The sequence below is a fragment of the Gracilinanus agilis genome, chromosome 2, assembly GCF_016433145.1.
Source record: "Gracilinanus agilis isolate LMUSP501 chromosome 2, AgileGrace, whole genome shotgun sequence".
NCBI lineage: Eukaryota > Metazoa > Chordata > Mammalia > Didelphimorphia > Didelphidae > Gracilinanus > Gracilinanus agilis.
The window spans coordinates 669,442,977-669,456,738 of record NC_058131.1 but is presented as its reverse complement, the minus strand read 5'-3'; the positions used below and the strand labels follow the sequence as shown (position 1 = coordinate 669,456,738).

General features: G+C 36.5%; 1 protein-coding gene across 1 annotated transcript in view; it reads left to right on the top strand.

Moving 5' to 3' along the window:
• The first annotated feature begins 238 nt into the window (after positions 1 to 238).
• SAMD8 (sterile alpha motif domain containing 8) overlaps positions 239 to 13,762 on the top strand; it is a 45,876-nt gene continuing 32,352 nt past the window's right edge. Inside the window, exon 1 of the mRNA XM_044662799.1 lies at positions 239 to 308. Within this exon, the coding sequence (XP_044518734.1) occupies positions 255 to 308 (54 nt within the window). The 5' untranslated portion in view covers positions 239 to 254. The remainder of the gene's footprint in view (positions 309 to 13,762) is intronic.

Below are 13,762 nucleotides of genomic sequence, written 5' to 3'. Positions count from 1 at the left end.
CCAGCCGAGACCACGCCCCCAGAAGCAGTTCCGGTTCGGGCGGGCGCTGCCGCGGGCGCTGCCGCGGGCGCTGCGGGGCCCGAGGTCCCAGTGTGATGCCCACGCGCAGCCGCCACGAGCCGTCGGCTCCGCCCTCACCCCCGCCCCCAGCTCCGCCCTCGCCCCCACTCGGGGCCCCCAGTCCCGGCTCCGCCCGGAGGGGCCACCGGGACGGCGAAATCGCCGGGAGCAGCGACTGCTGGGACTCTGGCGAGATGTCGGAGAACCCCAGCCCGGCCGGCCGGGTCGAAGGGGACGAGCGGCCCAAGGTGAGGCTCGGACCCGGGGCCGAGGGAAGGGGGAAGGTCTCGGGGGTCTCGAGGGCCGAGGTGCGGGGGAGAGTGGCTCTGAAGCGGCGGGCGCCGCGGTCTGAGAAGTCAGGGAGGGCCAGAGTGGGGGTGGGGATATTATGTGCGCGCGCGCCCGTGCGTGGAGTGTGCGCGCGTGTGAGAGTGTCTGGTGTGGTTTGTGTGTGTGTCTGTCTAGGTGTGGGAGGGGGTCTGATATGTTTGAGGTGTGTGTGATGTCTGAGTATTTACCTGCTTGTGTGTATCTTGTGTGTTGTCTGTCGTGGTGGGGGGCGTGGCTGTGTTCCAGGAGTGTGTGTCTGTCGGAGGCGTTCTTGTGCATAAGTCCCGGGTGGTTTGTGTAGGTACATGAGGTGGGGTGTCTTTGTCTGACATACTTGTGTGTGTGTCGGTGTGTGGACTGTCTCTCTGAGGTTTGTGTGTGTGGTTTCTGTATCTGAAGTGTAGACAAGCATGGTTGTCCAGGGTCGGTTTGTGTGTGGTGTGTCAGTGTCTGATATGTTTCATACGGGAATGTGTCAGTATTAAAGGTGTGTGTGCAGGTGTGTATGTTGCAGGCAACTCGCATTGCCTATTGAGAAGGTGTCCGGAGTCCTCTAGTCTTATTGGGAGAGCTGGTCAGAGAGGGGAACAAACTTCAAGGCTCCCCTGGATTGGTCAAGGCCAGCTCTTCCTGAGCCCCTTGGGGGGCTGGCTTTACCTTTCCTGCCCAGTTTCTTTTTGATTGCCCATCATACCACCTGTGACCCAGCCTGTGGCGGTTCCTGGCATACACAGCTGCCTCTTGGCCACTCTTCCCACATCTGCTATATATAGAAGGTTCATAATAAATATTTATTGAAATGAAATGTATGATTAGGCAAAAGCAGCTCCAACATTTTGCTCATGAGGGATTTTCATCGTTTTTCCTCTTAAGAATCTCAAAAACTCCTTTCATTCATATTTCATTATAAATTTTTTATATTTTTACTTTATAAGTTTATAAATAAATGCAAATATATACTTATTTATAATGAAGTGACTAGTTAAAAGAATTGGGAGTGATGGGTGGGTAAGTGACTTTCCCTAAGGCCTCCTGGAATCTGTCCTCATGCCTTTTAAGAAGTTTAATAGTAAGTATTGAAGAAGAAGATGTCTTAACAATTTCTTTCCTCTATGAATTGTTTATCTGAAGGGCCTGAGGGGTTTAGGTTTTTGAATACTTAATTTTGATTGACCAAATTTACCTCTGGGTAAGAGTTTGGTACAGATCTTAGCAAGGCTGGTGTGGATTGAAGTGGTAGGCCTGTAACCTTAGGAGAAATCCAAATATGAAATGCCAATAGTGGGAGCTTCCCATGTTCTCTCTGGGTTGTAAGGCCTTCAAGACCCCAAGCTTATCTTTGCTGATTTGTAGGAGTTTGAGGTAAGTTTTTATAAAATTTGTAGTGCTAGTATTCAGATGTCATATCAGGCATAATGCCTAGAATACATATTTTTTAGTGTTATCTAGAAAAATAACAGGTGAGGAAGCTATTTTAAGTTTGCTACTAACATAGACAGGTGGGTGCCTTAAAATGCTTTTTTTAGGAGACAGCCTTATACCAAGATATTGTAATTGGGCCAAGAAAAAAAATTTGTTCAGGGAGACATTTTGGTAGAAAATGAATAATATTCTTTCATAAATTTTTTGCCTGTAAAATGTTTAATTTTGTTCAGGCTTTTAAAGGTCAAAATGTGCTTTGTTCTACCTATGCTACTTTTATTCTGATTATGGGCAATACTGGATGTCTTATTGTTATCTTTATGTAATCCCTGTATTGAACATATTCTGCCAGAAATCAGAACCCCTGTTTAAAATTACAAGAAAATAGTTTGTTGATTTAGAGCAATTCTTAAATACCAAGAAACTTTAACATAGCAAAGTTTTAAATAATATACTTGATGGGTCAGAGACACTGTGGGTTTGTCCTTGAATACTCAGATCAGTCAGCTGACAATCATTTTACAAAGGCAAAATGAATTGAGTCATTTTATCTTAGGTTGTCAAAAGATCAATTTGATTGTTTTTATTTATGGAACTTCGAAGGAAAATCATTAATTTTAAAAGTAGAAGTTAAGTATCTACTATATTGCCAAGCACTGTACCATCAAAGCTGGGGACACAAAGAGAGGCCAAAGACAATCTAATAGAAGTAACATGCAAATAATCATGTACAAACAAGCTATATACAGAATAAGTAGAAAATAATGAACAGAGGGAAGGCATTAAAATCAAGAGGGGTCTGGAATGCCTTCCTATAGAAGGTAGGATTTTAGCTGGAACTTGAAGGAATCCAGGAAGTCTAATTGATATTAATATATTATATGCCTAAATAACCAATTCCTTTTATTTACTGTTGCCAGATTTCAAAGCCACTAGGTTGTAGTGGAAGTAAACTTAATGGAAAGACAAATATAAGACTCATATTTAACATAAAGCATCTGTTTTGAAGCTTTTACATTGTGACAGTAATTAAGGAACCTTCAATACTTTTCAAAACTTAGTTGATGGAGGTGATATTTTATAAAGAATTTTTCAGGGATGGGAATTTTGATCTCCACCTCCTTTTTATTTTTTAAAAGAAACTAATCAGAGATATTCTAAGGAGATTCCTGGTTTGTCTTCTCAACACAGATTAAGTCAAAGTTTCTTAGTTTTTCTACTAAAATTTTTTCTCCAAGCTTGAACTGGGATAGCTTATTGGTGTTGATGGCTACAGTAGGGTTTGTCAATCTAGCTGCTCATTCATCTTTCTCATATGTACAGTATTTAACCACTTTGGGTTTGCTTCTACATGATTAGCATCTTACTTAATATGGACCAACAGTTGTTAACATATGAATGCAAGTTAATATTGTACCAAAATATTATATCAAGAATTCTTATGCAATTTTTGAAAGATGTTGTGGAGCCACTTTGGTAGAGGATATAAAGTAAGGTATTTAAGTTCTTTTAGTCGTTTGAAGTATTAGATTATCATTTTAGCTCGTCTCCAAAATAATTTATTTACAGAATTTTTAAAGTTATTTTTTCTTCTTCCCACACATCTATTATTGCTTATTCTCATTTAGCTATTCATTTAATTAAGCTATTGCTAAATTTTTATTATTTTTGTTTTGAAAACTTTGATTTTTTTTAAACTTGCTTCTCTCTAAGGGTATGATGTAACATATTCTAGGGTAACAGTAGGACAAGAACATAAACATCCACTTGACCAGAGATTTCAGCATGACTGATTTCTTCTTTTTTTAAAAAAAGCCCTGTGGTTTTTGTGGCCTTGAGAGATCAGGAAGTTAACTGAAAATAGGGAATATGGGTCAATCATCTATGAAGAAGTCATTTCTGAATATATAACTCTACTTTCTGTCTAGTAGTCCATCTTTATATTTAATGGTTTGGTGGGTGAGTCTGTTGGGTGGGTAGTGTGTACTGATCTTCCTTTTAGTCTCTTTCTCCAACTCTTGATCCTGTACTTAGAGCCCTCCTTGCTAATATGCTTCCTGGGACTTTTAGTTTTACTTAGTAAATTTTGAAAAGTAACTTTTCTTTTTCCTAACTTCTAGGGTAAGAGTAAGTTCATAATTTACAGTTGAAAATGCCCGCCATTGAAACACAGAATTCAATTTGGGACTTAGATCCTAGCAAGGAAGATTACTTATTAGAAATATTAGGAAGACTTTGTTATAATACTTTTCATTGACAAAAACACCAAAAACAATATCTCGGTAAGGTCCCAGTGCATTAAGCTTGCTTATATTGTAAATTCTCATTCACACAATTGTTCTGAGTTGTAGTTTTGAATTTGCAGGGCATTGAAAAGAAATATATTGTTCCCTTTTATATTTTAATAGTTAAAAAAAATCCCTTGAGTGAGAGATGAGAGCTGTGGATTCTACTGATTTAGAATCTTCCTATGCACTTTTATAACTCAAAATCTAAACTGTTTAAAAACTTTCCTAGCTCCTTAGTTACTCTAAGATTTGGAAATACCTGCAAGTGGATTAAATAGATCTTGTCATTGAAATTTAGTTAATTCCATATCAATTTAATTAAATCCATATCAATTTCATTAATAATAGTATTGTCAAGAAAGACAAAGATTGCCAAAACTACATTAAAGATGGATCTAAGTCTAGTACAACATTTTCACAGTATCACAAGATTTCCTATTTTGAGTCAGCTTCTCTTTCTCCATGAAATCTAAATTGATTTCTGGTTGTAGCATATTTAAGAATAATTATTTCGAGTGCTATATTTCAGACTGGGGGGAAAGCAGTCCTTGAGTTGAAATCCTAATTATTTGGATTCATTAATGTTTTAGGCATGGGTAGGGAGTTGTGTTCAGAGTTCTGCTCATTTTCTGTTCCCTCTTTAATTTTGTGGGGTAGGGTTTCCTGGAAGTTTTTATAAATCTGGTCAATGGAAACTATGCCTTGAGTTCATTAAGAAAGTAAAGTGCTTATTTTGAGTACTCTTTTAAAGGCAAAAGTATATCTAGAAAAACACCTGTAATACTTTACAGAAAGATTTATCCATCAGGAAATCTTGTCTTTAAATACTGTGTTCTTAACTTGGTGGGATCTGTGACAAAAAAAGCTTCAGAAACCTTGCTCCAAAATGAAGAAGAATGAATGTAAAGAAAAACAAGCCTGGATGTACCCCTGAGAGTAAGTTAAACTTACATACCATGCTCTGATTGCTCATGAATGCTGACCAAAAACAACAGGATTAATCCCTTGACTACTTTCAGAACCCTGCAATACAGATCAGACTTTTTTGTCCTCAGAATTGTATGTTATCTTTTTCTTCATGTATCTGTAAATTGGCAGAATTACTGCCTACTATATCTTTATTCAGTAAACTTTATTTAGTAGACTTGAAAAATTAAATAACTTCCAAAATCTGCTCAAGTATTTTCTATGATTTTCTCCTAGGAAAATTAACTTTGGCATAATGTTTTTTTCTTTTTCTTATTTACCTTTGTATTAAGTATACCAAATAATCAGGGTTCCTAGGACCTTTTTTCCCCTTAGGACATTACTACTTTTTCACTGTATAGATACTAATGAGTCATATTTTATCAAATGTTTTTAGAAAAGTCTCTGGGAACAGATAGTACTTTGTTGGACCTCAACACTACACTTGAATAAAATAATTTTGAGGTGATAGGGATGGTAGAAAAAGGACTAAACTTGTGAGAGTCACCAGCTCTAGGTTCAGGTAGTACATCATACTCTGGCAAGACAAGTCTTTTAACCTCTTAACCTTTTTGTTCTTTTGTTTCTTTATATGTTAAATGAGAGGATTGGGGTAGAGTCCAAGCCCTTTGATTCAGTTATGCATATTTTTTCTTCTTATGCACTTAAATACAAAGATTAAAAAACTTGTTACAAGTCAGTGTACTGCATAATGAAAATAATTCAAGTGACTGTAAGGTGATTTTAGGGTCTTTATATTTGGGCATAGATTTTGGTGTTATAATATGGAACATTACTAGAATAGCTGCTTTGCTTTAATTCTATCCTCTGCATCATAAAGGCTACCTAATGATGTATTGAGAACCATTTTGCTCTCTTGTGGTTAGTCTAATTAGTCAAAATGGGAATTCTGTGGATCTCTTAGTTATTAATGCCTTAGTTATCATGTTAAACAGTTTTACAAGATGTCACAGAAATATTTGATTTAGCCCTCTTCCTCACTCAAGATGGCCTTTCTACTTTTACAATACCCCCGTTATAGTTTAGTCCACTTCTTTTCATCCCCATCACCTTATCTTGTCCTTTTCTCACCTATTATCTGAATACTTCATAGAAGCTTCCTGAACCAGTTTCTTTGGTGTCTTCCCTTTGGCAGCTGGTTAGTCTTCTCAAACTCTTATCCTGCACAAAAGAATTCTCAGTAATTCTTCATTGTCCATTAAATAAGATTTAGACCCTCTAAGCTGCCATTTAAGACTCTCTGAACTTGGCTTCAGTTTAACCTTTCCAGACTTATTTCCCCCTCATATCTCCCTCTCATCCATCTCTCTCTCTCTCTCTCTCTCTCTCTCTCTCTCTCTCTCTCTCTCTTATCTCTCCTATCTCTCTATTTCTCCAGAAAAGCTATATTACTCATTAGTCCTTCAACTGTCCAATATTTTTCCCATCCCCAACACTGCTTCTCATACCTGGAGAGCCTTTCTCTTTTTCCAGTCTGGGCCTTTTGAGATCCTGAAAACTGATTTGCTCCATGAAGACAGGAACCATATTTTAACTGAATTTTTGTCTTCCCATCCTAGCATGGAGCTTTGTATTGAATAAATGTTTGGTAAATTGAAATGGAATTGAAGACTTGAAGGCTTGGCTCCTGTGTCATTTTCTTCCCGTGCAACTTTCCCTGACAGCCCCCCAAAGTCTCCCTAATTGAAATTGATCTTTCCTCTTACCTTTCCTAGTACTTCATATTTTTTTATACAATGCAGTACACTCAACTTTATGTTATATTTGTATATGTGCCTTTTTCCTAATGTAAAATTGGAATTTGGGAGATGCCATCTAAAAGTATATATATATATTTTCTATGGACACGTGGGGGCTATCAAACTACATTTCCTGTGGTCCAACGGGTTTCCGGTTTCCGGTTCTTTGGGCGTGGGGCTGCCTGTGGCCCCACACATAGGACAGTTTAAATGGGAGGAAATCCGAAAGTAAGCTCTCTCTGAGCTAGCAGGTGGGGGAAGGTACAAAAGGTAAAAATGGCGGAGGCAGTTTGAATTCTTACTGGCGCGTGGTCTAATGATTTTACCAGCATGGCCATGGCTTTAATTAAACTACTAATTTCTATATTTATATCAGTCTTTATCATTTTTAATCGTAACACTAATACATATATAGCACCTTTCCTTTTATAAGTCACTTTGTTTACAATAGCCTTATGAAGTGGTAGTATTCTGTGTGAAATAATTTGATCCCTAGTCCCCTACCCTATTTGAGTTAACTCCTGCCTAATTACTAAATCAGTGATTTATGCTAATTCTTAATTAGTATTAGCCATGATTTCATGGGGGAAGGGGTTATTTCTTTTGTATTAACATACATTTAGTTGGTTAAGGATAATGGATTAATCTTAATGCATAAATACAATTAAGAATAATTAGATTGGGTGAAATAATTGAATAGATTGTTCAGTTATTCTGGTGGCCTGATGAGTATATCAGCATGGACAAGATCTCTAGACCTCCACCCTAGTCCTTAATGTTGCATGATAGGGAAGCCATAAGCTTCTATGAAAAGTCTAGTTATTTTAGGAGCCCCTCAGCTCCTTGTCATTTCTCTCTGTTGCCCAGCATTAAATAGTGTCTGTCTCCACAGAAGCCCATTATCCTGTGTCCTGGGCTAATTGGTCCATTGCTCTGGGACCACAAGCCTATGGGGGGAGGTTTAGTTCTGCCTGACTGTGACTACCAAAGAGAATTTGTATTTTGTGATGCACCAACTGGACTGTTGGGGGACTTGAGGAGGGTAATGAAACTTGTACTCTGGAGCACAAAGGGGTCTCAGATTGTGAGGAAGGTCTGGGATCCTATTTGTAGAAGGCAGCTAGGTCCCTTTAGTAATTATTGGTTCAGAGCTCTACCTAATTTGTTTTATTGTAGATTGGACACATTTCTGGCATTACAATTTTCATTTTATATATGAAGAAATTGAGGCTCAGAGTTGATTTGCTGAGTCACACAAAATAGTAGAACTAAGACTTCAGTCCAAGCCTTGTGACTTTTAAGTCCTTTGGGGGGAAGGTCCTGTCTAGTCTTATTTATTTTTGTATCCCCATCAGGCTTTGTAAATAATAGGTGTTTAGCTCAAAGTTAGTTGACTTATGAGCCGTGAATAACCAATAAAATCAATATGACTTCACTGATATTAAGATATTTGTAATGTGTTTTGGGCAGTGTTCAACACATAGTAGGTGCTTAATCAATGCTTATTGTTCCCTTCCACTTTTGATTTTCTTTTGTGATAATAGGTGATCTGTCAAAATATAGGAGTCTCCTTTAAATTTGAATCTGGTTAATATTTGCTAAGCCTTTCCTATAGAAAACACATTTTGAAATTAACTTTTTTCACACCTAATATGTAGTTTTCTGTGTTATTTCATCAGAATTACCATAATATTATGTTCATTTAATTTATAATGTTAGATTATCTTTTTCTTTTGAAAGATATGTTAGAAATATGAAAGATATTATACTCTCAAAGCACATTAAAGTGGTTAATATTTGAAATGTGTACTTTCCCTATCCAATTGAAGATATCTTTTCAGAATCCTTTTCCTGCCTACTTAATTTGTTTCAATAATAATAATAATAAGAGGTAGCATTTATATAGTACTTTATATTTGCAAAGTACTTTACAAATGTTGATGCAAACTAGTAATAAGTGATAGTTCTAATGATTCTGTTTTAGACCTGGGACACTAGAAAAAGCATTCAATTTTGAGTTAGAAGAAAGTATTTTAAAATACAGTTAAGAATCTCTGGCCTTTATGATACTTTAAGATCTAATTCACTCTAAAGTGAATTGATTTTACCAATTGCCTCAGTAAGAGGATCTTATACTATTTTTATTGTAGTATTTGTGAATAGAGGGACTGCCATTATTAGCCTAAGCCTTCATGGACATAGGGGTGAGCAGTGTAAAGAACACTGGACTCTAGGTCAGGAGATCTGGGTTTGTTTGTGTGACACCTCCTCAGGCAAGGCATTTAGTGAAAAGCAACATAATTCTTTTGTTATTTCAAGATTTGCAGAAGTGTCTTCTTAAAACAATCCTAAAGCAAGTAATTTTGACCTGGTTTTAGAATTGTCAAAACTGGTTCTGAGCAGCTGTGTCACCTGTAAAAAATGATTGCTAGGGGCAGCTGGGTAGCTCAGTGGACTGAGAGCCAGACCTAGAGACAGGAGGTCCTAAGTTCAAATTCAGCCTCAGACACTTCCCAGCTGTGTGACCCTGGGCAAGTCACTTGACCCCCATTGCCCTCCCTTACCATTTTTTCGCCTAGGAGCCAATACACAGAAGTTAAGGGTTAAAAAAAAAAAGTGATTCCTTAACTACTGTAGCTTTAATTCTGCTTATATTGGAAAAAGAAATGTTGTTTTAAAGATTTCTTTAAAGTTAATTTAGCCAGGCACTCAAATCTGGTCATTGAATATACTGTTTGCATTTGTTGTACTTTGTTCACACTACCAGAGTGAGGAAAGACATTTTGAGAAGCACCATGCTGCCTATTAAGGAGAAAGAACAAATTCATATTGTAGGAAGAGGATTTAATTGAAATTATTTCTAGGAATTTGGATTAACTTTGGCCTTAGTTCTCTACTGGGATCTTAGTAATCAACAATGAGAAGAATGAACCTAGGTATCTGACACACCTAGCTGTATGTATATATAAGATAAGGAGGCCAAGCAAACAGTACATTCTAGTAAACTAGATCAAACCAGAGGAGGTTTTATGACTTTCCAAGAAAGGCAGAAAGACTGAAATTTAGAAATTAGACTTTTTCAGGTAGGAATTTTCTGCTTTCTTTTTGTCTTTTAATTTATTTATTTAACATCAATTCCCAAAATATAAATTAATGATAATTTTATGAATGTTTTAACAAATTTGGTTGGTATGGCAAGAATAACAGCTTTCCATTTTCTGGGGCTCAGGTCTTAGCAATAGCAGATTCCAGTGGAGTCAAGTACTATGATCAGCAAATATTTGTTAAGTACATTCTATATTCCAAGCTCTGTACTAAATGCTAGGGATACAAATAAAGATAAAAGACAATTCCTTCCCTGAAGTAGCTCACAGTTTATTTGGGGAGATAACTTGGCAACAACAAGCTTTATACAGATAAAGTAGAAATTATCTGTGGTGAAGGGTAGTAGAATTAAGGGGGAGTCTGGAAAGACTTCCTTCAGAAGGTGGGATTCTATCTGGACCTTGAAGGAAGCAGGTGAAACCACAAGGCAGAGATAAAGATGGAGAGGATTCCAGTCATTGGGGATAGCTGATGAAAATGTCCAGGAGTTGAGAGATGGAGTGTTGTGTTGGCTGTGTTAGAAACTTACTTTTCTTTCCTTATGCTGATTAATGGCTCATTTCTAGGCATAATATTTTAGAACAGTGATGGTCAGCCTTTTGAGCTTGGTGTGTCAAAATTTGCCAGAAAACTGAGCATAACTCGGGTGGTGCGTCACTTCGAGAAAAAAACCATAATTTCATGATATTTATAGTTTAAATAACAAAAATTTATAATTGTAATATATAACTATGTTTAACAAACCAAAATAGGTAAATTAATACAGGTAGAATTGTCATCTGTAGTGCACAGAGAGTCTGCACTACACTACAGCAAATGTTCATCATCTGCCTGAGGCCTGTACTTCTATGCAGAGCCGCACCTATCATGGGTTTGCAAACACCATTTTAGGAAGACCCCACCCTTTCTTTACTTCCTGCTCTCATCTTCACAGTAGTCAACCACCCTCCTGCCACCCGGGTATCCTTTCTACCAGCCCCCATCCTAACCCTTCTGTTCTGGAACCATGACAAGCGGAGTGTGCCTATCTACTTTTCCACAATCAGTCATTTTAAGCACCTCCCTGGCCATGAGGGTGTTTTCCTATTAGAATGTAAGTTCCTTAGGGTAAGAGGAACTATTTTCGCTTTTTCACTTATATTCCCAGCCCAAGCACAGTGCTTGACATAGTAAGCCTTAATGGAATGATTTTCTTTTTTTATTTAAAAAAATGAGGACATTAAATTATTTCCTAGTTAACTTGAGCTGCAATAAATAACATTTCTGTTACTGTCTCTTACTCAGAAATTCTGAAAGCCACTTAGATAATTCTTTCTTATCCTTTCTTCATCTTTGAGTGATTTTGTTCACTTTTGGTGAACATTTGTTGACAGTAATTTAATTATTTCTTGTGTACTTGGGTAAAGAACTTGCATTCGAAAGGTTTTATGTGTGAAGGAAGTGAAGAAGTGCTCATTAAAAGAGATGTTATATGGGGGTAGGTAGGTGGCTCAGTGGATTGAGAGCCAGGCTACAGCCAGGTCTTGGATTCAAATAGAGCCTTAGATAAATCTTAGCTGTGTGACCCTGGACAAGTCGCTTCACCCCCAGCTTAGCCCTTACTGCTCTTTTGCTTTGGAATTAATAAATAGTATTGATTATAAAATGAAAGGCAAGGGTTTAAAAAATGTTATGAGAGATTACATTTATAATTAATCAGAATTTTATCAGTTACCTATAAAAAGGAAGACTTGGAATAGAAACCAGTTCCTAGTAGGACACTACTTAAAATTCCATGCTCTGGTCCTCATTACCTTTGGGAAAAATATGTAAATCTGATTGTTGCTTAATTTTATGGGAGATGTTCTTGCCAGTTTAAATCATTTACATTATTACCTCGAGTCAAACAATCTGGCTTATTCTTCAGTGGTAGACAAGGAAGACAAATCTGAAACTATTTTTTTAATGATTTGGTGGCAAAATTGTATAGTCAAATGTCTGGATTTTGTGTTACATTTTAAAAATATATATACTGACTCTGGGCAAGTCACTTGACCCCCATTGCCCACCCTTACCAATCTTCCACCTATGAGACAATGCACCAAAGTACAAGGGTAAAAAAAAAAAAAATCATTGGAAGAGTGATATTTCCATATCATTTTCAGCTTGTTTTTAGTTCAGTTATTTTAATGATGATTTAGTATCCTACTGGATTAGTTCAATAACTATTTATATATACATATGCACTTCACATGCTTAAATTCAAATTCTAATTTTTATAACAGTATCGAAAATTATATAGTTTTAAAGCATATTTTAAATTTAAGCCTTCTGAAATCTTTATTTTATTTCATAAATTTATTCATGCAAACATTGCATTGTTTTTTTAAATCATTGCTACATTTAATAATTGGATTTTGCATGTAAAAATATCAAACTCTTGTTTCTATTAAGAATACCCATCAAAAATTGATGAAACTAAAGAACAAAATTCAGATTTTTCTTTTAAAGAGCCTGTTCTGCAGCATGGTACAATGGAACAAGGGCAGAATTTGAAGTCAAGATCTGACTCTCAATTCTAGTTCTGCTACTTATTACCTTTGTTACCCTAGAGAAATCATATTATCTCTGGGCCACAGTTTCCCCCTTTAGAATGAGGGAAAATGGAGGAAATGATGTCTAAGTTTCTTTCTAGCTCTAAATTTGTGGTTCTGTTTCTATTGACAAAGTGTACTTTTTCCAAAGTAAAATTTATGTCCTTGCTTTTTCCTCACCTTAAATTGAATTATACTTGTGTCCTACAATCTAGACAAGATGATACTATAGGCATTTAAACTTTTTTTTGTCCTTTTTAGGTATACTCTCAGTTTTTTCTCCCCTCTTATCCTTTGAGTATACTTTTGTGTGTCTTCATAGGAAAACTCGTGCCTTTGATCCTCTTATTCAAATGTACTAATGAAATATTTTACCTCTCAAGCACTTCTTTACTAATAAGACATGCCTGATTGAGAGAAATTAATATGTAGAATTCATTGTTGATCTAAAATGCAGTATTTTAGACACATTTAATGGTGAAAGAAGGGGAAAATTGAATCCAGTTTTAACTTGTATAGAAAAATCACAACAGAATCCAGTTATTCCATCTTAATTGAAATTGAGCCATAATGTGATCTTATGGAAAATCAGGAACCTCTCAAAACTAATTGGTACTGGTTAATCAGTGGAACAGACTAATTAAAGAAAAATCAGAAACAATTCAACTATTGAATTTAATAATCCCAATGTTTGATAAACTTAAGAACATAAATTGCTTGTGGAAGGATTCCACATTTAACATGAACTGCTGGGAAGAATGGAAAGCAATTTGGCAGAAATTTGGTTCAGACCAATACCATATACTATATACCAGTTTTCATAACCTGAAAATGGAAATTAGACCTGAATATTAAGGATCAAGCCATATACAGATTAGAAGAGAATCAAGTAAAGTACCATTCACAAGAATGACTAGGGAGATGTTTCTTAGTCAAGCAAGGGATAGAGATGACTCCAAAAAAAAAAAAAATACAACATGCTATTGAGAGAGCTGTCATTGGTTCTGTCATTCAGGAAACCAATTTATAATTCCTTGGATAGGCATATCCAAGGAAGTTAAAGAAATAATAAACAGTGGTGCCAGATACATCAACATAATCAGAGCAGTCCTTTTGATAAGGAAGAATTAGAAGCAAAAGCCTGCCAACAGGTGAGTGGCTTAAAATTTTTTGGTATGTAATTTTAATGAGGCAGTTAGGGTAGTGCAGTGGATAGAGTTAGGAAGACCTGTGTTTCAAATGCAGCCTAAGATACAAG